The sequence below is a fragment of the Salvelinus alpinus genome, chromosome 10 (assembly GCF_045679555.1).
Source record: "Salvelinus alpinus chromosome 10, SLU_Salpinus.1, whole genome shotgun sequence".
Taxonomy (NCBI): Eukaryota; Metazoa; Chordata; class Actinopteri; order Salmoniformes; family Salmonidae; genus Salvelinus; species Salvelinus alpinus.
Window position 1 is genome coordinate 30746937 of NC_092095.1, and position 23690 is coordinate 30770626.

The 23690-nt window shown below is 41.3% G+C and overlaps 2 protein-coding genes across 6 annotated transcripts in view; both read left to right on the forward strand.

Moving 5' to 3' along the window:
* The first annotated feature begins 219 nt into the window (after positions 1 to 219).
* On the forward strand, positions 220 to 12765 carry med1l (mediator complex subunit 1-like). 5 transcript variants are annotated; one of them, XM_071328823.1, is made up of 19 exons: positions 220 to 301; positions 834 to 920; positions 1014 to 1107; positions 1999 to 2090; positions 8330 to 8405; positions 8608 to 8662; positions 8934 to 9066; positions 9165 to 9193; positions 9327 to 9398; positions 9479 to 9553; positions 9707 to 9783; positions 9907 to 9972; positions 10060 to 10171; positions 10333 to 10457; positions 10647 to 10765; positions 10955 to 11153; positions 11356 to 11451; positions 11566 to 11668; positions 11821 to 12765. In XM_071328823.1, exons 3-19 carry the CDS (start codon positions 1101 to 1103, stop codon positions 12200 to 12202), a joined length of 1818 nt encoding a protein of 605 aa, XP_071184924.1. In that variant the 5' UTR covers positions 220 to 301; positions 834 to 920; positions 1014 to 1100; the 3' UTR covers positions 12203 to 12765. The 5 variants fall into 5 exon arrangements, with proteins under 5 accessions (XP_071184924.1, XP_071184926.1, XP_071184925.1 ...); XM_071328825.1 differs by having other exon boundaries at positions 1019 to 1107; XM_071328824.1 differs by having other exon boundaries at positions 299 to 513.
* Positions 12766 to 17224: 4459 nt separating this feature from the next.
* The window catches only part of LOC139531887 (F-box/LRR-repeat protein 7-like), a 31896-nt gene continuing 25430 nt past the window's right edge, over positions 17225 to 23690 (forward strand). The window contains exons 1-2 of the mRNA XM_071328826.1: positions 17225 to 17830; positions 21877 to 21966. Coding sequence (XP_071184927.1) covers positions 17794 to 17830; positions 21877 to 21966 — 127 coding nt within the window. The 5' untranslated portion in view covers positions 17225 to 17793. The remainder of the gene's footprint in view (positions 17831 to 21876; positions 21967 to 23690) is intronic.

The following is a 23690-nucleotide window of genomic DNA, read 5'->3' on the forward strand; positions in this document are numbered from 1 at the left end:
AACTATTACAATTTTAGCAACCAGGAAAAGGCGTAGCGATTTCTACCTAGGGCATCTTTACGGGATATAGATATTAGGAAACACACCGCTCAATATAGAACATGCCTAATGAAGATAACTTAATGTGGGTAGGCCGTAACTGACCTCACCTAAAAGTTGGATGCAATCCGCCAATCAAATTCCAAAGAAAAAGAAAAACATAGAACATTATTAAGTGCCTGCACCTGCTGGATAACTATGTGGGTGTGACCAGTATGTGAGCAATCTGCAGTAAATCATTCCAGTCTACAAACAATCCACAGTGAGTAAGCGACAGTTTGGCGATATGCAATTTATACTCTAATTTAGAGTATAAATTAATAATGACTAATAATTTAATTTATAGTCTCTAAATAGCCTAAATAGTGTTACAATTGGAATGCGCTTAAAATCGTTAGACAAATGAACAAACAGTCTGTGTTTGGCGCTAAAAGAAGGAATAACTTGATGCAATAATGTATATAAACCCTGGATGTGAGTAATATGTATTGGCCAATGAGAGTCTGAAGCAACTGGTAGGCCATATTGGCACTCCCCAGATGAGGATGTCCTCCATAGGTTTGAATGAATTATTTCAATGTTTCAAGGACAAAATTACATATACTGGGTATTTAAGTTATTTTTTTTGTTTTACTGAGGACAGTAACATAAAATATTTTTACAAATTGTACTTACATGTTTTATATATTTTTTTCATTTTGGTTAAGCTCAAATTAAATATAATTGAAACATTAAGGTGTCTAAAATAATTAGTGATTTTTTAATTTTTTTTTTACCTTAATGCATTTCTATAGTTTCCAAAATATATTTCACATCGGTGGGGGTGTACCAAGATGGAGGATCAGTGGCTTCAAAACAGCTCCCCCTGATCGTCACCTACTGTGGGTATTTAAATCATTGGTGTCATGTCCCACTTGATGGAGCTCTTCCTGTGCGTATCATCACATACACTTTTTTTTTTGGACCTGTTTCAGAGTAGGCCTATTTTAGAGGAAACGCGACAGTTTTTTTCTTTCTGAAACCGCATGGGCACCAACTTCTGGTTCAAGATATAATTGAAGATGGCAGGTGAGAGATGTGCTTGGCTATTTTGATAAATTAATTGATACAGACTGAAACTAATGACTGCAACATCGTGTGAACGTTCCTCACAAGCCACAGTGTTTAATAAAATTACATTTGAACTTTGTCTACTGGTTGTCCGTGGTGTTGGACCTTCAGATGATCGAAATATCCACGGTAAACTATTGTTTACCCAACTTTTTAGAGCGCTGGTACTGAAGTAGAAATGTCTACTATCATCTGGCACATGCGTAAAACCATGTAAACACCTGCAGACTTCAGTTAGTATGCATGCATGCATTGCGTGCATGTAGGCTACTTCCATCTTTTACACCTGCCTTTGGTCATGAGCAAACACGTGTGTACGTGTTGCATGCATACTAACAGAAATCATTAGTTATTTACATGGTTTTACGCATGTGCCAAGTGATAGAAATGTCAACTTCAGCACTGTGCACCAAAAAAAATAAATTGTAATCCATACTTTCCTGCGGATATGTCTCAAATTGGGAGCGGCTGAAGGACAAACTGCACAGCCAACTGCTAGAATAAGCGCAAATATAATTTTATTCAACATTCTGGCTTTTAAACAACAATTTCACAGTTTTGCAGTCATTAGTTTTGGGTGTATACCAACTAATTGAACATTACAACCTGATTTAGTCAGACTAGTGCTTAGCGAACTAATGTAATTCAGAGAGGGCAATACCGAGGTAAATATTCAAAATGTTGTAATTGAGGGAAGCAATTGAACGCAGATATATAGCCAATAGAGGCTCAGCCTGGTTTTTGACCCCATTCACACAATGGCAATTGTTATTTCCAGTCTGCTGTCTTCTGTTTGATGTCGCCATCCAATGTATTTGTATCTTAAGCACTTAATTTTCTGCCCATCAGTGGTTGGGCGTAAGTCCTTAATTTCGGACCTGCACTCAAAATATGCAGAAAAGACATGGAATGAGACCTTTAAACTGGTTCGCAGGTGTATGGTAAGTATTAGTGAAATATTTCTGAAATGTTCCTCCAATGTCACCTAGCCCAGGTTTCACCTAGCCCAGGTTCTAGACCGAGTTTCTCAGTCTAGCAATATAACACTAACCCACCATGCAATTTATTTACCAATCTGTTTCTGTGCCTGTTTGACAACACTTTTCCCACGTCAGAGGGTATGTCAGTGAATTGGTAATGCATCATTTGCTGAGCAGTGCCCGTGTAGAAAATCATTGAATCCAATTGTTAGACGTCTGCCTGACAAGGTCAAGTTAGGATGTGTCAGTTATCCTGTTAGCGCTTTTGTTCTGAAAATATTAGTGTTTTAGGTGCCAAGCTTAAGTTGTTGCAGCATTGTGTAGGAGGGAGATTCCTAGATGTGTGCAGGAGGGCATGAGACAAAAAGATGCGTAGTATCGGTGGAGGAAGTTGTGGGGGTGCCCATGGGGCTGGAGATCGGAGGTTTCCGGTGAGAGAAAGGCAGGTTGAGGTTTACAGGATCAGAGTAGTATGTATGTATGTATGTATGTATGTATGTATGTATGCATGTATGCTGAAGCAGTGTAGAGCGTGTTAGAGGAAGATGGGTACAGAGTGAGGGCTCCTGAGAGGATTCCTCTGAGTACGCAGAGAGGAATGGGAATAATGTGGGTTTCTTAGCATTCATTGCCGTTGTTGTCAACTGTACTGCAGAAATGGAACGTAAGTCACAGAAAATAGAGGTTGTGGTGGCAGCTGCAAAGAAGTACTTGTTGTTGTGAGGTTTTACTGCAAAAGAGTTGCAAGGGGGGGTTGAGTGGTAGTGTTCTGTCCTCCCAGACCATTGGCCTGGAGTAGGATTAAATAGTGGAATGGGGTGGGGGTTTAAATTTTTTAGTGAGGGCTAATAGTTGGCAGGGAAATTATCCTTTTTCCCAATTTTGTATTACCGGAATTGAATGTAGGTAGGCCATGACTGACCTCACACTCCAGTACAGTAGGTGGCGGTGTATGCACCTAAAAGTTGGATGCGAGCCACCAACCCAATCCTGAAGGTGTGCTCCCAAGGCAATAACACGGAACCCAAACCGGCTGCGCGTGTGCGCCATCGTGCATAAATTTATTTTGTCCCCATACACCAAATGCGATCACGACACGCAGGTTAAAATATCAAAACAAACTCTGAACCAATTACATTAATTTGGGATTTAGCTAGTTAGCATGCACTTGCTAGCTAATTTGTCCTATTTAGCTAGCTTGCTGTTGCTAGCAATTTTTTTTATTATTTTACCTGGTTATTTTACCTGGTTATTTTACCTGAAATGCACAAGGTCTTCTACTCCGACAATTAATCCACACATAAAACGGCCAACCGAATCGTTTCTAGTCATCTCTCCTCCTTCCAGGCTTTTTCATCTTTGAAATTATATGGTGATTGGCATCTACACTTTTACCACGACAACCGGCAAAACATTTCGTCTTTCAATCACCCACGTGGGTACAACCAATGAGGAGATGGCACGTGGGTACCTGCTTCTATAAACCAATGAGGAGATGGGAGAGGCAGGACTTTCAGCGCGATCTGCGTCAGAAATAGAAAGGAGTTCTATTTTAGCCATTGGCAACGCAGACGCTCGTTGCCGCAATAATTGAATAACATGGATTTCTAAATGTATTTTGCGATGCTCGCGCACACGACGTGTCTGGTCAGCATGCTATATAACATGGAATCCATGTTTTGATATGGAGATGGGGTGTTAGCATCTAACAATTGGATTTAATTATTTCCTGGGCACAGCTCGTCGACGCATTCCCTACCGTCCACTGACCACGGATATACCCTCCCACATGGGAAAAGCGTCGCCAAACAGGCAGACGCAGGTAGGTAAGTTAAACATTGGTTTAGTGTTTTGCTGCTAGATCAAGATACAAACTCGATCCAGAACATGGACTAATACTTCACCTAGCTCTTGGTTCTCAGTTGAAGCTTTTATAACGGCGCTGCCAATGTGTGTAACAGTCCTCACGCTCTGTCTACACGTTAATCAGTGTGAACAGAAGCTTCAGCATTGCTTGCTGTTTGGGGTTTTAGGCTGCGTTTCTGTATACCACTTTGTGACATCGGCTGATGTAAAAAGGTCTTTATAAATAAATTTGATTGTTTACCCTATAGTCATTTAAATTTACACCACTCCCAAAAGTATGGTAAATAAATCGATATACACTACCGTTCAAAAGTTTGGGGTCACTTAGAAATGTCCTTGTTTTTGAAAGGCTATTTTTGTCCATTTAAAATAACATAAAATTGATCAGAAATACAGTGTAGACGTTGTAAATGACTATTGTAGCTGGAGAATTTTTTTTATTTTTTTTAATGGAATATCTACATAGGTGTACAGAGGCCCGTTATCAGCAACCATCACTCATGTGTACCAATGGCACGTTGTGTTGGCTAATCCAAGTTTTATCATTTTAAAAGGCTAATTTATCATTATAAAACCCTTTTGCAATTATGTTAGCACAGCTAAAAACTGTTGTACTGATTTAAAGAAGCAATAAAACTGGCCTTTAGACTAGTTCAGTATTTGGAGCATCAACATTTGTGCGTTTGATTACAGGCTGAAAATGGCCAGAAACAAGGAACTTTCTTCTGAAACTCGCCAGTCTATTCTTGTTCTGATAAATGAAGGCTATTCTATGCGAGAAATTGCCAAGAAACTGAATATCTCGTACAACGCTGTGTACTACTCCCTTCACAGAACAGCGCAAACTGGCTCTAACCAGAATAGAAAGAGTGGGAGGCCCCAGTGCACAACTGAGCAAGAGGACAAGTACATTAGTGTCTAGTTTGAGACAGACGCCTCGCAAGTTCTCAACTGGCAGCTTCATTAAATAGTACCTGCAAAACACCAGTCTCAACGTTAACAGTGAAGAAGGACGCTGGCCTTCTTGGAGGCGTTCCTCTGTGTTCTTTTGGCCATCTTAATCTTTTCTTTTTATTGGCCAGTTTGAGATATGGCTTTTTCTTTGCAACTGCCTAGAAGGCCAACATCCCAGAGTAGTCTCTTCATTGTTGACGTTGAGACTAGTGTTTTGCGGGTACTATTTAATGAAGCTGCTAGTTGAAGACTTCCTCCAGGTACTCAACTAGTCTAAAGAAGGCCAGTTTTATTGCTTCTTTAATCAGAACAGTTTTTGTCTGTGCTAACATAATTGCAAAAGGGTTTCTAATGATCAATTAGCCTTTTAAAATAATAAACTTGGATTAGCTAACACAACGTGCCTTTGGAACACAGGAGTGATGGTTGATGTTAATGGGCCTATGTAGATATTCCATTAAAAATCAGCCGTTTCGAGCTACAATAGTCATTTACAACATTAACAATGTCTACACTGTATGTCTGGTCAATTGTTATTTTAATGGACAAAAAATGTGATTTTTCTTTCAAAAACAAGTACATTTGTTAGTGACCCCAAACTTTTGAACGTTATATAAACTCAGCAAAAAGAGAAATGTCCTCTCACTGTCAACTGTGATTATTTTCAGCAAACTTATCATGTGTATATATTTGTATGTATATAACAAGATTCAACAACTGAAACACAAACTGAACAAGTTCCACAGACATGTGACTAACATAAATTGAATAATGTGTCCCTGAACAAAGTTGGGGTCAAAAGTAACAGTCAGTATCTGGTGTAGCCACCAGCTGCATGAAGTACTGCTGTGCATCTCCTCATGGACTGCACCAGCTTTGCCAGTTCTTGCTGTGAGATGTTACCCCACGCTTCCACCAAGGCACCTGCAAGTTCCTGGACATTTCTGGGGGGAAGGGCCCTAGCCCGCACCCTCTGATCCAACAGGTCCCAGATGTGCTAAATGGGATTGATATCCAGGCTCTTCGCTTGCCATGGCAGAACACTGACATTCCTGTCTTGCAGGAAGTCACGAGCAGTATGGCTGGTGGGTCATGTCAGGATGAGCCTGCAGGAAGGGTACCACATGAGGGAGGATGTCTTCCCTGTAACGCACAGCGTTGAGATTGCCTGCAATGACAACAAGCTCAGTCCGATGATGCTGTGACACACCGCCCCAGACCATTACGGACCCTGCACCTCCAAATCGATCCCCCTCCAGAGTACAGACCTCGGTGTAACGCTCATTACTTCAACAATAAACGCGAATCCGACCATTACCCTTGGTGAGACAAAACCGCAACTCGTCAGAGAAGAGCACTTATTGCCAGTCCTGTATGGTCTAGCGACTGTGGGTTTGTGCCCATAGGTGACGTTGTTGCCGGTGGTGTCTGTTGAGGACCTGCCTTACAACAGGCCTACAAGCCCTCAGTCCAGCTTATTGCGGACAGTCTGAGCACTGATGGCAGGATTGTGTGTTCCTGGTGTAACTTGGGAAGTTGTTGTTGCCATTCTGTACCTGTCCTGCAGGTGTGACGTTCGGATGTACCGATCCTGTGCTGGTGTTACACGTGGTCTGCCAATGCGAGGACGATCCTTTCTCCCTGTAGCGCTGTCTTAGGCGTCTCACAGTACAGACATTGCAATTTTTTGTCCTGGCCACATCTGCAATCCTCATGCCTCCTTGCAGCATGCCTAAGGCACGTTCGCGCAGGGACCCTGGGCATCTTTCTTTTGGTGTTTTTCCAGAGTCAGTAGAAGGATTTTTAACGAATGATCTTTGTAAGACAGGGACCTGAAAAAGGGACGTTTATTTTTTTTTGCTGAGTTTTGTATATCTCTCTGCAGAGGCACTTATAAAAGGATAGTGCGAGACTTCAGCAATTATGCCTTTTTCTACTTACCCTGAGTCAGATGATCTCATGGATACCATAATTGTCTCTGCGCACAGTTTGAAGGAAGTTACTACCTAGCGTTGGCGCAATGACTGGAAGTCTATGGGAACAGCTAGCATGCTAGCTCTTCCTGTAGAAATGCTTGTTAGCAATGGCTCGCAAAACTACCTTCAACTGCACGCATAGACAAATGGTATCCGTGAGTTTTTACTTACCGAGTCAGATTAAAAGGGCTTAATTGCCAAAAAAACACATACTATCCATTTTAAGATCAATGACAAGTTACAATGTATAGGCTATTTGTAGCAAACAGAATGAGCAGTGGTGCGAATGAGAGCCACGATCACACAGACACCACTTGCTCCTCATCTCCCTACAGTGCAGTGGCTCTCATCAGTTCTATCTTTTGATATTGTCAACATAATTACATTTTCATACATTTTGGAGTAGAATGTCTGTGACCTCAGTCATTCTACCAAAACAATATCCTGGGGGGCATGCCCCCGGACACATTTTGCTGCGGGGGTTAAAACGATCTGCTTTTCAATTTGAAAGTAGAGGGCCTTATGTTTCCAGAACCATATCGCGATTAAGAATCGATTCACGTTTAGATGGCGTAGTTGGCTGCCAGAGCCAGTTTACCTCTGACCATTACATATAAGGAAGGGTCTTGGATGTTAATGGAGTAGGCTAGCCTTCACTCCTTAACAGTACATCTTGGGCTAATGTTTCACCAAACTTGTTTTGAGGAGAAACATCCGTGACCGTTCAGCCACAAGACTTGAAATGCCTTCCAGATGTTGGCATTCCAAGATGATTTTAGCCAGATTAGTATAACTCTACATAAACAACTGGTCCCTTATTTGACTGAGTAACTGGTATGATCTGTCACCAACAGCAATCATTTCCAGTATTAAGTGCCACCCCCTTCCCAACACATTACCCAGAGCTATCATTGTTTAGATTCAACGTCAGTGGGGGTACAATTGAAAAGCTCTTGTTTGTCGTTTTAGAATGGGCTGAAAGGTTTTTGGAATTGTGTCAGTTGGACACTGCTTTCTGGACTCGGATGTGACGAATCTATCCTGATCCATCCATGGCCATTGTCCAGTTGCACTCCACGACTGGGGATGATTGTGTTGTGTGGCCTCGGAAAGAAGTTCAGCTTGGCAGCAGTCAGTCTCCAGGGCCTGTTGGGGGTGGGGTTGAGAGTGGTTGTTGGGCGGACAGGGATGTGCGGTCCAAGGGGATAAGGCAGCTGGAGTAGGGCCTGGGCCATCTAGATGTCTGCCCTCAACAATGCTGCTCAGTCTTAAGCCCTAAGTTCATTCAGTTCCTAAAGACTCTCAAGAGATGCGCTTTCTCAAACTCTGTCATAGTATGTAGTAAGTGCTTTCTCTCAGGATACTTGAGCTGCTCCAAAAATGTCTTCATCTGTATTTTTATAGGACAAATCGAGAGGTGACACCAAACCCTGTGAACCACTGATTAGGTGTCTGAAAATACTCCATGAAGCACTGACTGGTAAACAAAACATGAGCTATTTGTATTCACAACATCAGCTAAATTCAATCTTCTGCATAGACTAGTATCCGTTGCAATGCACTCCATTCCAGTTGAAGGTCATCGTGCAGAGTTATGATTGTTGTCTGCCATTTGTTGTATGGTCACTTCACTCAAATTATAACTTTTTATGAAACATTTCCCAAACTGTTTTCTGTTCCAGTGTCGTCTTTGAGCGCCATGGTATCACGGTTGGAGATAATAGCCAAACAGAGAGGGTAATATGATGATTTTGTAATCTGTTTTCATTCGGTAATATAATGCCTAGACTTTGGGTCCCTCTACTGGATAATCCAGGGACCTCTACCCATGTTGAATGCTCCAAATCAGTGCAGCATCTTTTGAGTTTCCTGATTTTTGGATCGAAAGATTCTTAGGCCTGTACAGTGTGGAATTCATTTGATGCTATACACTAAATAACCTCCATCGCGCTCTTGGTGTTTGCAATGGCATTTCTCATTATTGAGCCTTGACCTCTGTCTTGTACAGGATGGGGTCCCACCTGAGCCCCACTGAGACAACCTGTTACCTCACAGCCGACATGTTCTACCTAGAGGTCCTACTGCTGCCTGGGGGAGAGGTGGAGGACGTCAAGTTGGCCCAACACGGAGAAGCCCCTCTGGTATTAGACTGATTGTTTCATTCCTATATAGGAAAACATTTTGTAATGTTTGAAATTACTCATGTCACTCAAGCCAATTTTTTTTTTGTGTGTTACAGTCAAGCGAGTCACTTCTTCAACTGCTAAAGTAAGATGTAATACATACGGTCTGACTAATACAATTTGTCAACTGAGGTCACCTGACATTTATTTTACCAAGTTCTAACAAAGTATACATTGTTGGCACTTCAGATTACCCCCATCTGTTTATTACTGCACAGGTCAAAGAAGTTTGAAGAATTCTCAGTGAAACTGAAAGGCCTTTCCTCCCTGTACAACATCCCTGGAGACAAGTACTGCCTTTTTACCACTAGTTGATATTCAATGTCATTGGCCTGTTATCATGCCGCTTAACCAGTCTAATATTTTTTAGTGAGACCAAGATTAAGGTCTACACAGCCCTTCAGTTCTTGGGGAAAGATCTACAGAAGATATCCCATTTGCCAAGGTTAGTGAAATATAATTAGAATGGCCGAAGTTGAATAGAGAAGGAATTGTGACTCCTGCATTTTGCTGTGAGAATTAAAGAAGCTAGAGGTTGTCTTGAATGAAATCCTATGTCATTGTGTTGAAATATCCACAAATGTTTTTCTCCTTTCAGAGCACTAAGGGAGTGCAATCTTCAAGTGGACATGATTCTCAATGGCAGGATTGGCTATCTTACGGCAGGGAGCGAAGGTAGGTTACTACTAAAGGGAGCAAGACCATTAGCCAGAAAGCCCCTAGTTGTTTCTTTAGCTGCTCGATCACCCTCAATGACTAACAGAAATATGCTTCTTTTTTTTTGTCTGTCCTATTCAGGTATCCCAATGACTATCCAATACTACATCAGCCCTTCTGACATTCTGTTGGAGATGTCTGATTCAGGTATGTTTTGGAACATTCGCAACTGCATTTGAATGTTACTTCTTAAAAAAAAAAAAAGTACTGTTTTATTCTGCTATGGGATTGCAGAGAGAGGCAGTGTTGGCCAGTTGGCCTTGGTGACAGTGGGGCCAACTGACTCTACACACAAGCTCCAGATGGCATCTGTCATCCCACAGCCACCTCAGCTTGACGCCCAGGGGTAACTATCTCAATGTCATTATATTACTATTTTCAAATGATGCATTGATATCTGAGGTTTTCTAAATGCAAAACATGGAATTCCCCATATTAGGATGAAATCCCAAATTTAAGACGGCTATGTTAATAATGAGCTTGAGTTTGTGCTTTTTGTTGTTGCAGTCTACCATTGTTCAGTCCTCTCTGTGAGGTGCTCTCTGAAATGATGCCAGCCTGCTTCCAGCTCAAACTGCAGCCACCCCTACCAATGCTCTCTTCCTTTGTTGAGAAGCTCAGCCAAATTACAGGTTTGTATGCTTTGATAATCCTTTTAGCAAGATTCAATTGCGCTTATAGTCTTCTGTGAATAAATGGGTCGTCCTGCACTGTAATTCACATTGGGATGATACCAGACACATTTCAATTGAACGCATTGTTGTACAACTGACTAGGTATCTCCCTTTCTTTCTTGTGATCAAACTGCTACTGTTTCCTAGATGTTGCCATAGCTGATGCTGACCTGCAGTGGGCACCTTTTCCCCAGTTAATGATGACCTTATTAGGGGAAAATGGTGGCAACAAAACATGGGATGGCCAAGATGCCCACTTTCTAGTGGTTTGTGTGTATATATGCTTAAACCAAAACAGGATTTGAATGCTTATGGACTTATCATTTTGCTCTACAACGTATATCATACTGGCACTATATCATTGACAGCTGTGCACAGTAAGACCTACACCACTTTCTTCTACTCAGCATTCCATCAAAGGTATTCATTTTGACACACCTGTCTTCTCCATCCAGCCCCTCCCAGGTAAAGAGATACACAGCTATGTGCTGCCGGGGGCGGCATGGGAAGAAGCTGCTCTGAGGGGGGCGCTGATGAGTACAATACCCTTTGCCCACCCCGCCCATGTCCCTGCCCTACTGGAGCTGCTCCGCCACCAGTGTGCAATTAACACTCTACTGGCCAGCTGCATTACCTCTCACAGGCCCGGCCCAGGTAAGTAAGCAACTGAGCATACATCAGGGTTCTAATCCTACAATCCCCAAATGTCACAGAATACTATTTAATTATTACATGTTTGGTATCTAATGTGTCTTAAGTAATCTGATGGTGGTTGCATCCTTATCTCAAAAGGATGTCAAACTGTTCATATGAGAGAACATTGTTGACCTGGCTATAACCAAACCCCTTTTTCTAGGTCCAGTGTGTGACCTATACTGCGAGGTCTTCCCTGAGTCAGGTTCCAGCCTTACTGTGACCTTTCACCTATCTGACAGTGACTCTCTATCTGTTTGTGAGTATTTGTTATCTCTACTCTGCAGGGGTCGGTTTAGTGGAATCACAATGCAATACGTTACACTCCATGCTCTCTACTCAGGGTTTAGTGTGGTGTATTGTTGTCTTGCAGTGCTGGTGAATGTGGCAGACTCCCGGAAGCTCACCTGCAGTCTGTTTGCAGTGGGGTCAGAGTCAGAATCCATGGATGAATACGTCTCCAGAGTCCTAAAGAGGTTTGATTTTGTATTCTCCCACTAGGTCCATTTCTCAGTCATACTGCTTAATTTTGTCTCTAGGCAGAGACCACATTCTTACACTAAGTATTTACTTAATGAGTTGTTGGTTACATGACTTTGATATTCATCGTCTTGCTCTTCTGATTCAGATGTATGTCTATTCCTGTGACCATGCGTGCCTTGAATCGGAGGCTGTCCAAGAGGACCTGTGGAGAACCTCTACCTGCATGCTCCTCTACCATATCCACTGCAGATGTCAGCCCTGCTTCTCCGCTCCCCATATCCTGTGAGGCTGACTGCAGTCTCTCTTCTGGCTCTGGCCTGGAGTCCATTGGCATCCCTACTACCCCCGCTGCCGTGTTCTCCCAGGATGCAATGGGGCCGGATACCACCCCAATGGAGGCAGAGTCTGCCTTCTGTCTGTCTGTTGCTGAAGTCAATACAAACCCTATTGCCAACCCTTACCCCTGTGCCTCGTTGTGTGTGTATTCACATTGGATGCACAACAACCATCTCCCAGAACTTATCTAGTCAGTTTAATGCGTGACCCACAAAGGGGTTAAAATGTTTAAGTGATATTTTTATTGGATGGTTCTAAAAAATAAAGCTGAGTCTTTTGACCTATTAGTAGTTTTGAGGTAGCCGTCACATCAGCATAATAGGCTTTTAAACTATAATTACTTTAATATAAAGTAATTGTACTGCTTATAACTGTCCCTGCCAAAACATATTTTAGCAAATAAGCAAGCCCTTAGCACTGTTTTACTTTGTTAGGGGGCTTCAGACGTCAGCGTGTTAAACTTCACATATTACTCTAATTTATGACATGTCAATCTTAGACCGTAGCATGCACTGTGCATGTATTTGTAATTGCTTTAAACCACAATATGAATATAGTGTGTATTTCTAATAACTCCTCTCTCTACCAATCATTGTGTGCGGAGGTATCAATTCTCAGACCAGAGGACCTGTTAGTTACAACTGTTTTTATGGTATTGGCTGCAGTTTCCTTTTATTTGTTTATTTACCTCGCACGCTCGCATATAAATGTGTCAGTAAAACTCTTAAATGAAGGATGTAGAACACATTCTTGGTGCACATTCCAGTGCGGCAGCAATGGTTGGCTGTAAAAGGTATGGGGGCTTGGCATTTGACCCCTTCATAGACAGACAAAAATCAAGTAGAATAAAAAAGAAATCCCCATTAGCAATGGCGACAGCTAATCTTCCTGTGGTCCGACACCCAAAATACATTAGACAAATACTTAATTTAATAACATAGACAGACTTGAATGCATACATTACTATACACACAAACTTACTAGACAGTTTATTAGGTACACCACCCCGTTCATGAAAATAGATCGCTCCTACAGACAGACGTGAGTCACGTGGCGGTGGCATGCTATATAAAATAGGCATCGAGGCATTCAGTTACTGGTCGATTGTATGTAATAATGGGCAAAAATTTGTGACCTAAGCGACTTTGAGCTTGGTATATTCGTTGTTGCCAGGCGTGCCGGGTCTAGTACCTCAAACGGCCGCCATCCTGGGCTTTTCATGCACAATAGTGTCTAGGGTTTACCGAGAATGGTGCGACAAATAAAAAACATCCAGTCCTGTGGGTGAAAAGAGATCGGAGGAAAAGAGCAAGAATCGTGAAAGCTAACAGGCGGGCCACAAACAGAAAAATAACGGCGCAGTACAACACTAGTGTGCAGAACGGCATCTTGGAACCTACAACTGGATGGGCTATTGCAACAGATGAGCACACCGGGTTCCACTCCTATCAGGTAAAAACAAGAAGCAGCTCCAGTGGGCATGCAATCACCAACACGGCGGTGGTGTACTGGTGTGGGGATTGTTTTCCTGGCGCACGTTAGGTCTCTTGATACCAATTGAACATTTCTGGCAGCCTGACAACGGGCCTCAGGATCTCGTCATGGTATTTCTGTGCATTCAAATTGCCATCAATAAAATGCAATGGTGTTGTCTCTAGTTTATGCCTGCCCATACCATAACCCAGTGGTGATTTTAGCATGTAAGTCTTGGTGGGGTGAGATTTATAATGCATACCAGCAAAGCCACAACACTAAATAATACATTACTTGCACTATAACACGGAACCGAAACCGGCTGCGTGCGTGCGCAAACGTGCATAAATGTATTTTGTACACCTACACCAGACGCGATCATGACACGCAGGTTAAAATATCAAAACAAACTCAGAACCAATGACATTAATTTGGGGACAGGTCGAAAAGCATTAAACACGTATGGCTAATTAGCTTGCTCTTGCTAGCTAATTTGTCCTATTTAGCTAGCTTGCTGTTGCTAGCTAATTTGTCCTGGGATATAAACATTGAGTTGTTATTTTACCTGAAATGCACAAGGTCCTCTACCCCGACAATTAATCCACACATAAAACAGCCAACCGAATCGCTTCTAGTCATCTCTCCTCCTTCCAGGCTTTTTCATCTTTGAACTTATATGAGGGTCCATCTAAAATTTCATAGTATTACCACGACGACCGGCAACAATTCATCTTTCAATCACCCACGTGGGTATAACCAATGAGGAGATGCGAGAGACTTTCAGTGCGATCTGCATCAGAAATAGAAAGGAGTTCTATTTTAGCCTTTGGCAATGCAGACGCTCATTGGCGCACGCGAGCAGTGTGGGTGCAATAATTGAATAACATGGATTTCTAAATTTATTTTGCGACGTGTCCAGTCTGGTCAGCATGTAATGGTGACAAATGCTGACCACAAACTGTTAGGGACTACATAAAGCTGTCCCAACACCTTACCACTGCTACACCTGGCTATCAGCGGAGCCTTGTCTGGCAGCGAAACAGTTTACTGAATTAAAAAAAAACTGCTGATATGGCTGACTTGCTTAATCAAATTTGGTTTCTACTGACGATTGAAATGTACAAACTATGGCATAATGGGACGACGAGCGGTTGAGGCAATCCGTAATTTTGATTAAGACAATGAGCGAGCTAGGACGGACGTAGTCAATATAACTATTTGTTTAGCACTTTTGAAATGTACAGCGATAGAATTCAGAACATGGGCCGTTCTTACAGTATTCTACCTGTACACCAAGTCAGAATCGTAGGAAAATAAAGGGGGCATATAAGCAGACAATTAAAGCTCTTACAATATTTGATGATGACATTTCTCTAAAACAGGCTATATGCTACAGGTGCACCACCAAGTCAGAACAGTAGGCTAAGTTATAAGGGGAAAGGCACATGGGCTACTAACAGCTTACTACACAACATACAGTTAGTATTAGCTACAGTATACATATCTCCCTTGCATATTAAATCATTTATGAAGCAGCATACAAGACATTTTTGAACTCACCTTGTTGTGCTGTGCTCACTTTAACAGGAAGGTGGCGCGGCGGTCCTTTCGTGAGCAAAGTTTTGTCATCGAACTTTGTCGTCAAAGTTTCGCATTCTCTGGATGTATGGTGCTTTCAAGACAACTAGGAAATAACAAGGTTGAATCATGATGACGTCAGGGATCTTCAGATCGGAGCTCTAGAAAGAGGCCCGAGTTCCTGACTTCCAATTCTGAGTTGGATGACCGTTCAAAACATTTTTTCCCAGTCGGAGCTCTTTTTTTCTTTTTTTTTGAGTCCCCAGTTGTCTTGAATTCACTGAAGTCTGAGATTTCCCAGGTCCGAGTTTCCAGTTGTTTTGAGCGCGGCAGAAGTCATGCTGGATTGACAGCATGGCCCACTTTGAATGTTTATCCTTTTAAGCTTGGAAAAGAGACCCTTAGACCTAGACTTGGACAACACACCCACTCCACTGAATAGCAGGCTAGGGATTGCAATGCTTGCAGTTAGCCACTGATTCCTTCCAAACCACTCATTGATGAATTTGCGATTTCCAAATTGTTGTGTAATGTTTGTTGTGTAATGGCGGCAGGTAGCCTAGTGGTTAGAGCTTTGGACTTGTAACTGAAAGGTTGCAAGATCGAATCCCCGAGCTGAGAAGGTAAAAAGCTGTCGTTCTGCACCTGAGCAAGGCAATTACTCCACTGTTCCTAGGCTGTCATTGAAAATAAGAATTTGTTCTTAACTGACTTGCCTAGTTAAATAAAGGTAAAAAATATATTTATGGCCCATGAGCACCGATGCGTTTTATCTATTATTTCTCTTCATATAGCAAGGAGTGAAAAGGATTTGCCATTAGATTGTCGACTTGATTCATGATGATGACTACTAGCTTGCTAGCTAAGATTTTGAAAGTATGATGTTGACATGATCAGTCCAATCAAAGCTAAGGTGATGACCTTGAGCCTTCTTGGATGGGAACTTCTAATGTAACTATTGCAGCACCCAAGGGGCTTGAATTTTCAAACTCTACCTGTAGAGTCCCCATGAGTGACAGAACACTGAGCCAATCACTGCGCAACTAGAGAACTTTACCAACCCTTACGCTCCGTATTTTCCCGCTTGCTGCCTCACCACCACAGCAAGCACTGAGCTAGGCTGAAACCATGTTCAGGTTTTATTCTTATGCAGGCGTCATAACCAACCATAAAATTACGCAATATGTCACAACAGCTGTAAAAATGTGGGTCATGACAGTGTTATGACCATATTATAACAGGTTATGTCAGCTGTTAAGACATATTATGGCATGGTTATGACCGTGTCATAACGTGTAATGACGCTGGGTATCAAGTAAAGTGTTACCAATTATTTTCCTTATTTCTGTTAAATGATGTCTTGGGAACAATAGAACAGACACACACTTCAGTATTTCCATGATAAGTGTATAAACATGGATTGTGCAATTTAGCAAAACAAGAATTTAACTTTTTCCCATGGTCAGTACAACACAAAGGCCACAGGGTTTGATACCTAAAGGAAGTTCAATGAATGTTTTGGATGATAGAAATATCATAACTTGATATTTCCTATTCCTGTTTAAACGTATTAACAATGGAAAGTTTCCAATAATAGAGTTTTATCACTTATTATATGCTCAGGAAAGTCATTCCCATTTAAAGAGTAGGGCCAAATACTGACACTTGAATAGTGTCCATGTCCACTTATAGTTAAAGAGCCTGGTCATGGGAGTTTCATGTGGGAAATTGGTGGTAGTACTACTAGAGTAGTAAATTGTCACAAACGTAGACAGAGGTCGTGTCTGAATAGCCATACTAGCATACTACATACTTAAACTGCATACTCATTTCAAGGTTTAATCTACTAAAATTCACACTAATCTTTTCCGACTCACGTGTTTGACAACAGCTGATAATAAGATAAATTGACAGGCTGTACAAAAATGAACGAATGGCGGGAATCAACGCAATTGCCCATTTAGATAACGCATTCAGAGTACTATTTTCGAAATGTCACATACTATAAACGTTTATTTTTTGCAAACTATTTAGAAGCTAGTATGGGTATTCAGACACAACCAGTTATAGATATGTACATATATAGCACATCCTTCAAATCACATACTGTATGTTCAAAAGCTAATATGTGCTCATCATAGCCTATCATGCTGTGCAATGCCAATGTTGTATCATTTGCTTCATGTACAATTTTGCCTAGGTTATTGTATACTGAAGGGGTTCCCTCTGATTTATTTCATCATCTCCCTTTAAATAAGGTGCACTGTCTCTTTAAATCTAGACTAGCGGAGTGCGTTTTCCCTTCATTGCCAAAAGTTATTGGGTATGGTTCTGGACGCCTCCATGACTGCACGCAACCCGCAACAGCTGCTTGCATTTAGGGGGTTTAATTTAAAACGTATATTTGATATTATTCTGATGCTGGATTTATTCGAACAATGCAGCCCCAAAGTTATGGAGTTAAACAAACTATTTGGATAGAGAAGTTATGCTTCCCGTACCGTCTTGGAAACTAGTCTGGATTGGTTTGCGTAAAAACCGAAACGTCTTCTTTCCCCGTTATTCTGTCAACATCTGGATTAACCATTCGATGACAAAGATTATTTTTGAATTACCTTAATTCTATGTGATCATTTCCTTTTTTATATATGATAGTGTGTGGACGCTTATCCTGGATGTTTGCTTTTTTGGATACCAATGAGTTCTGCATGTAGATTATGCATTCTTTAGGATGGGTGCGAACAATGGGAAACAGTATGGAAGTGAGGGTGAGTATTTGGAATGCCCAAACTTTGAAGGAAACATTCGCCAGGGCAACCAACTACTGAGAACGAACTTATATTTTATGAATTCAACCTTGATGGTTTTGTATTAGAATATAATGGAATCTTCTGTGCTGTTCCACAACTGAATTAATTAGTATAATTTCAGAAGGCCTTTATCCATCCTTGCTCATTTAATAGCAAATATTTTGTTGCATACAAAAATAGAGCTTTCCTGTACCAAAAAGGCATGCCAGGGTGTTTACTCTTAAAGTGAAGTAGGCTATAACCAGTTATATGGCAGACATTATTTTATGCACATGATCATTCCATCTAGCCTATAGCCCAATAGGCCTTCTGTACCAGGTGAGGGGACTTTACTGTATGGGAAGTAAACATCAGACCTCATTGCATAATAGTGACAACCTATATCGGGACATAAAAAAGATGCGATAGAAGGATTGTTAATTGTGATAATAGCCTATGTTGTCAAAATTACAAGATACACATTTCATGGAAGGACCTATGGGCTCCTGAGTGGCACAGTGGTTTAAGGCACTGTATCTCAGTGCTAGAGGCGTCATCCTGGTTCAAAACCAGGCTGTATCACAGCTGGCTGTGATTGGGAGTCCCATAGGACGGCGCACAATTGGCCGAGCATCGTCTGGGTTTGGCCAATGAAGGCCGCCATTGTAAATAAGAATTTGTTCTTAACTGACTTGCCTAGTAAAATAAAAGATGACACTTACATCCAAATAGCCTAATTTCTGACTGAGACACATACCATTCACAGTGGTTTAAAGTACTTAAGTAAAAATACTTTAAAGTAGTTGTTTTTGGGGTATCTGTATTCACTATTTATATTTCTGACAACTTTTTCTTCACTACATTCCTAGAGAAAATAATGTACTTTTTACTCCATACATTTTCCCTAATACCCAAAAGTACTCATTACATTTTGAATGTTTAGTAGAACAAGGAAAATGGTCCAATTCACGCAGTCATCAAGAGAACATCATTCATACTGCCTCTGATCTGGCGGACTCACTAAACAAATGCTTTGTTTGTAAATGATGTCTGAGTGTTGGAGTGTACCCCTGGCTATCCGTAAATTTAAAAAAATACAAGAACATTGTACCAACTGGTTTGCTTAAAATAAGGAATTTGAAATGATTTATACTTTTACTTTTGATACATAAGTATATTTAAAACCCAATAGTTTAGACTTTTACTCAAGTAGTATTTTACTGGGTGACCTCATTTTGTATTAAGGTATCATTACTTTCACTCAAGTATGACAATTGGGTACTTTTTCCATCACTGACCATACATATACCATAATTCCTCTACCAAGGTCAAAATATAGAAATCTACAAAGTAGGACTATTTGGGATATTAATTTACAGTACTTAATTACGTGTTCAATTGTTACTGTGTTCTAGATTGGCATACCTCATCAACTCTTGCCGAGTTCAGCACCTCAGACCTCAAGGCTTCTCCCTCAGATTTTAACAGACCAGTTTATTAGACCATTTGTGGTTCACTCCTTATGTAAATGCATATTATTGTGTTACAACAGAAATCATTTGGGAGAGAGAATCAGCTTAAACACTACTTGGGTGGCTTAGGATTCATAGCTGTTAATTTTGCTCCACAGGAGATGACTCTGAACTAGCCTATGTTTACCCAAGGGATGTCGCCTGTAGCACAATAAGTTGCATGCAGCTCCAATGGAAACCTGCAAACAAGTTATGCATAAAGTAATATTAATATTAAGGTTGTCAAACAGAATTGTATTAATGTGTTTTATAGAGTGTATTTCGGTCCATTTACACATCTGTTTCCAAGTGTCCCCCACAATAAATCACACTTCAGTAACTAAAACTGAGCAATGCTCTCCCAACACATTATATAAGCACAAGACAGGAAAGGACGTTTTTTTCCCAGAAATGTCAACAAGCATTTCTCAGGTGCCTTTCACAGGTCCACTTGCTCTGAATGTGTCAACTACGTACTGATATTTCCCTCCAAGGACAGGAATCATGAGGTCGGCACAATTTGTAAAACTCTTTCCTGCTTCTCGTCCTGTTAAATTAATGTTCTCTCCAGTAATATCTCAGCAAAGACGGGGGCCTTTTATCAATTAGATTTGCTCACCTTCTGCGTCCTCTCTCCTCCGTCCTCTCTTGCCTCCTTTTGAAAAAGGTCAAAGTTAATCGAGGAGAGTCGACGAGGAGAGTGAAAATGGATGGAAATGCGCTTGCTTGAAATGAGATGTTCCTCCTCCACTCGCGCGTCATTAGGCAAATAACGTTTACAGGGGTGGATCCCAAAACAAATGTGTAAAGTGCTCTAAACTAATTAAGTTAGTTTTATAGATAAAACAATCCCATAGAATATGTTTTTTTAAACATCTGCATGTTTTTCTCCTTTGACAAAACAAAAGCTGATTCAAAGGGGGTGTGGCAGATTTCAAAACTCTTAAGCGTTAGGATAAAAAAAACACCTCAAACTTGTATCTCAAACATGGTTGCTCAAACATGGTTGCTACATCACAGAACATGATGTTATGTTGGCTCATTGGTTGAGCTGACCATTCAACTGTCTACTTAAATTAATATTTTTTTACGATTGGTGTACGCCCTCACCATTCTGTTGTTGGGTACGCCCACACCATTCCAACACAGAAAATATGACTTTTAACATACTTTATTAAATAAAAAATTGTAAGGAAAGCAATTTCACTCGTATTGTAATTAATTGTAGGTCATATTTCATAGAAATCTGGAAACACTGGAGAGTTACTTTAACATCTATATGGTTCTCTATCATGATGATGTGACTCAATTTGGTGGAAACCATAGCAGATGTGCTGTCTCTATGATGTCACCACAATATGTTGCCGATATCATACAGCAGTTTGAACATGAAAGACATATTAGTTGCATTATATTTCCTCTAAAAGAGTGTGTGTGTGTGTGTGTGTGTGTGTGTGTGTGTGTGTGTGTGTGTGTGTGTGTGTGTGTGTGTGTGTGTGTGTAGACTTTATGTGGGAGGGGGAAGTTGCACTTGAAAATTACTAGTCTGGTGAGGTAGGTTTTAGTACAGTCATTACAAATAAGGTGTTAAGACGTCTTTGCCTTTTTCAACGGCTAAGCTGAACTGTATCCTGGGGGCAGCCTTTTTTTGCACTTGCCATCTTCCAGCGCTCTTACTTTCCTCTCACAGCGTTCATGCATGTTAACCACATTTCTCTGGCATTGTCTAGTCCATGTCCATGAGTGGCCTTGATGTGCGTATAAGTATGTGTACATAGGCGTGTGTTGTGTGGGTGTAACTGTTTGGGAAGACCTAGGAGGCTCTCACGCTGGGTGAAGGCACTGACCTCGCTTCAGCTCAGCGAAGCCACAAGGCTGCATTTATGATCTGACGGAGGAATGAGGTGCAGTAAAAAAAATAATGTCCACTAACAGCCTCTTGGCCCTCGGAGAGGAGTGAGAGGAGAGCATGTCATCAGCAGCTTTTCATGGAGAAGAAAACAGCTAGAAACCAACCATCTAGACTGAACTCACAGTATATAGTTAAGCTGTGTACTACTGAGTACGGACCATACATCTAGTTATTCTACATACAGAATACTGCTTACAGCTGGGACCACTACACTGCATGGCCCAAGAGGACCCATGAAACTGCAATCGCGGATCGTATGTGATTACTCATTTCCCTCTCTGACAGGACAGCCTTTCCCTTCTGTCTTTTCCGTTTTCTTGGAAGCAGGGGTTAAAGGAGAAACGTGATTCCTATTCCAAATGGAAGAGGGGACACACTATCATAGGAAGCAACCAACAAAAATGTTGAACACATGCCAAGGTGAAATGTCCAACTGAAACTGAGGGAGGCAGAAGTCTTAAAGGACAGCAGAGATGGCTCTCCATGTTTCCATAGTATGCTATTCTTTTGTTGGTTAAACCCTTTCAGATATCTCGCCCTATCAATATCAATTGACAATCTTTCATGAGTGTAACATCTATGTATGTTTTCTTTGTCCACAGGTAAAGGTAGCTCCAGCATCTCCTCTGACATTAGTTCGAGTACAGATCACACACCGACCAAAGCTCCAAAGAATGTGGCTACCACCGAAGGTAAGGCATCTGGTGCTCATTATTCAACCCCCCCTCCCCCATCCCCTTTCTGTAATACTGCCTATTTTTGGAGAAACTTGTGTGTTCCTGGGATAACCCTAAATTGAAAACAAACTTACGGCTCTCATCAGAGCTAAGGAGCCGAAGGCTTTTCTTATTCTTTGTTTCAAAACTCCTGCCCCCTCGAAGAGGAAGAATGCTTGTCCAAACTGGTAATATCAGGGTTGAGTGTTGTCAGTGAGCATGCTCGTTATCTGTGTGTGTGTGTGTGTGTGTGTGTGTGTGTGTGTGTGTGTGTGTGTGTGTGTGTGTGTGTGTGTGTGTGTGTGTGTGTGTGTGTGTGTGTGTGTGTGTGTGTGTGTGTGTGTGTGTGTGTGTGTGTGTGTGTGTGTGTGTGTCTGCCGGTGCGAGAAAGAGAGAGAAAAGGAGAGAGAAAGAAGACCAATGGGAAATGCTGAAGAAAACATATAGTAGTACTGTGATGTATTGCATTGTCTAGCAATAGCAGGAATAGCTAAAAGATGCCCGTTTTCTGCAATTTGTTTGGTCTGGAATGCATGGCCATTTAGCTGATCCATTAGGTTGTATCATCGGTGTAGTGGTTAGCTCTGTGCCTCTCACAAATAGACAATCTCCTTCCAAGCAGACATTGTTCCATGGTGGCTCTCCTTCTCCTTCCTCCAACCCCAGTTCCCAGTGAGTATTCCCAGGCATTGTGCCAACCTGGCTACATCAGGGGCCTGCTCTTCATTGTGCTAGTGTGTTTGTAACTCCTGTCGATTTTGTGGTTATCAAACATCAAATAAAATCTCCAGGATATTAAGACAGTTGCATATATCCAAGCAATGCTCTGGCAGTGGTAGAAAAATACTCTCCAATATGTGTAACATATGTCTTTCTTGAGGGTATGTCAATCTGTTTGACAGTTCGTCAATCAAAGGAGCTGACTGACTGCTTGCATTTATGGAATGAAACTCTAAATGTCTCCTTTTCTATCAGCAGTTTAGAATGTGTTTCATATAACTCTACTTAGCGTCTGCTGAGCGTCAATCTCCTCAAACCCATCATAGACAAAGGTCAGGCAGTTTTCCTTTTAAGAGAAAAAATGGCATAGGCTTCTTAACCATCTTTAGACAAACACACACACACACACACTCCATTGTATGGACACCAATCTTTTTATATTTGCTTTGAAAGAGAGGAATGATGTATTCTTGTGGAGCTTCCCACAAGAAAACAAACACACGGGCTACCCAGTACTTCTGGCTGTCACTCAGTCATACATTTCAAGGTGTTGCTGAGAGAAGAGAATATAAATAAGACTATTTTGCCGTGAAACTTCATGTTATATCAGATGCAATTTTTGTTTCATACAAAAATTTGCATGTATGTGCATATTAGTGATGCGTGGATCAGCTGTTTGTCACCCGCCTGCAATTGCTAATAACACATCCGCCATTTCCTTGACTATATGTGATAAAGTGGAAATATGATGCCCACACTAACCGCAAATACAGAGAAAATGCGCTGTACAGTCAGAGACGGCGGAATCATTTTTTAGATAGGCTTATGTTTCTGCTTATAATTTCCAACATTTTGGTAGGCTATTTGTCAACTTGTCTATAATTAGATACATTCAGCTTCCCTTCTGTCATTACTTGTTGCCCTAGAAGATGGCAGTAAATAAACCCATGCTCACCAGAATAATGTCATAAATCGATAGA

Coding starts and splice junctions, on each gene's coding strand:
- med1l (XM_071328821.1), top strand. Junction 2,091..8,329: donor AACTGGTTCGCAGGTGTATG/GTAAGTATTAGT, acceptor GTATTTTTATAG/GACAAATCGAGAGGTGACAC. Junction 9,973..10,059: donor GTTGGAGATGTCTGATTCAG/GTATGTTTTGGA, acceptor ATGGGATTGCAG/AGAGAGGCAGTGTTGGCCAG.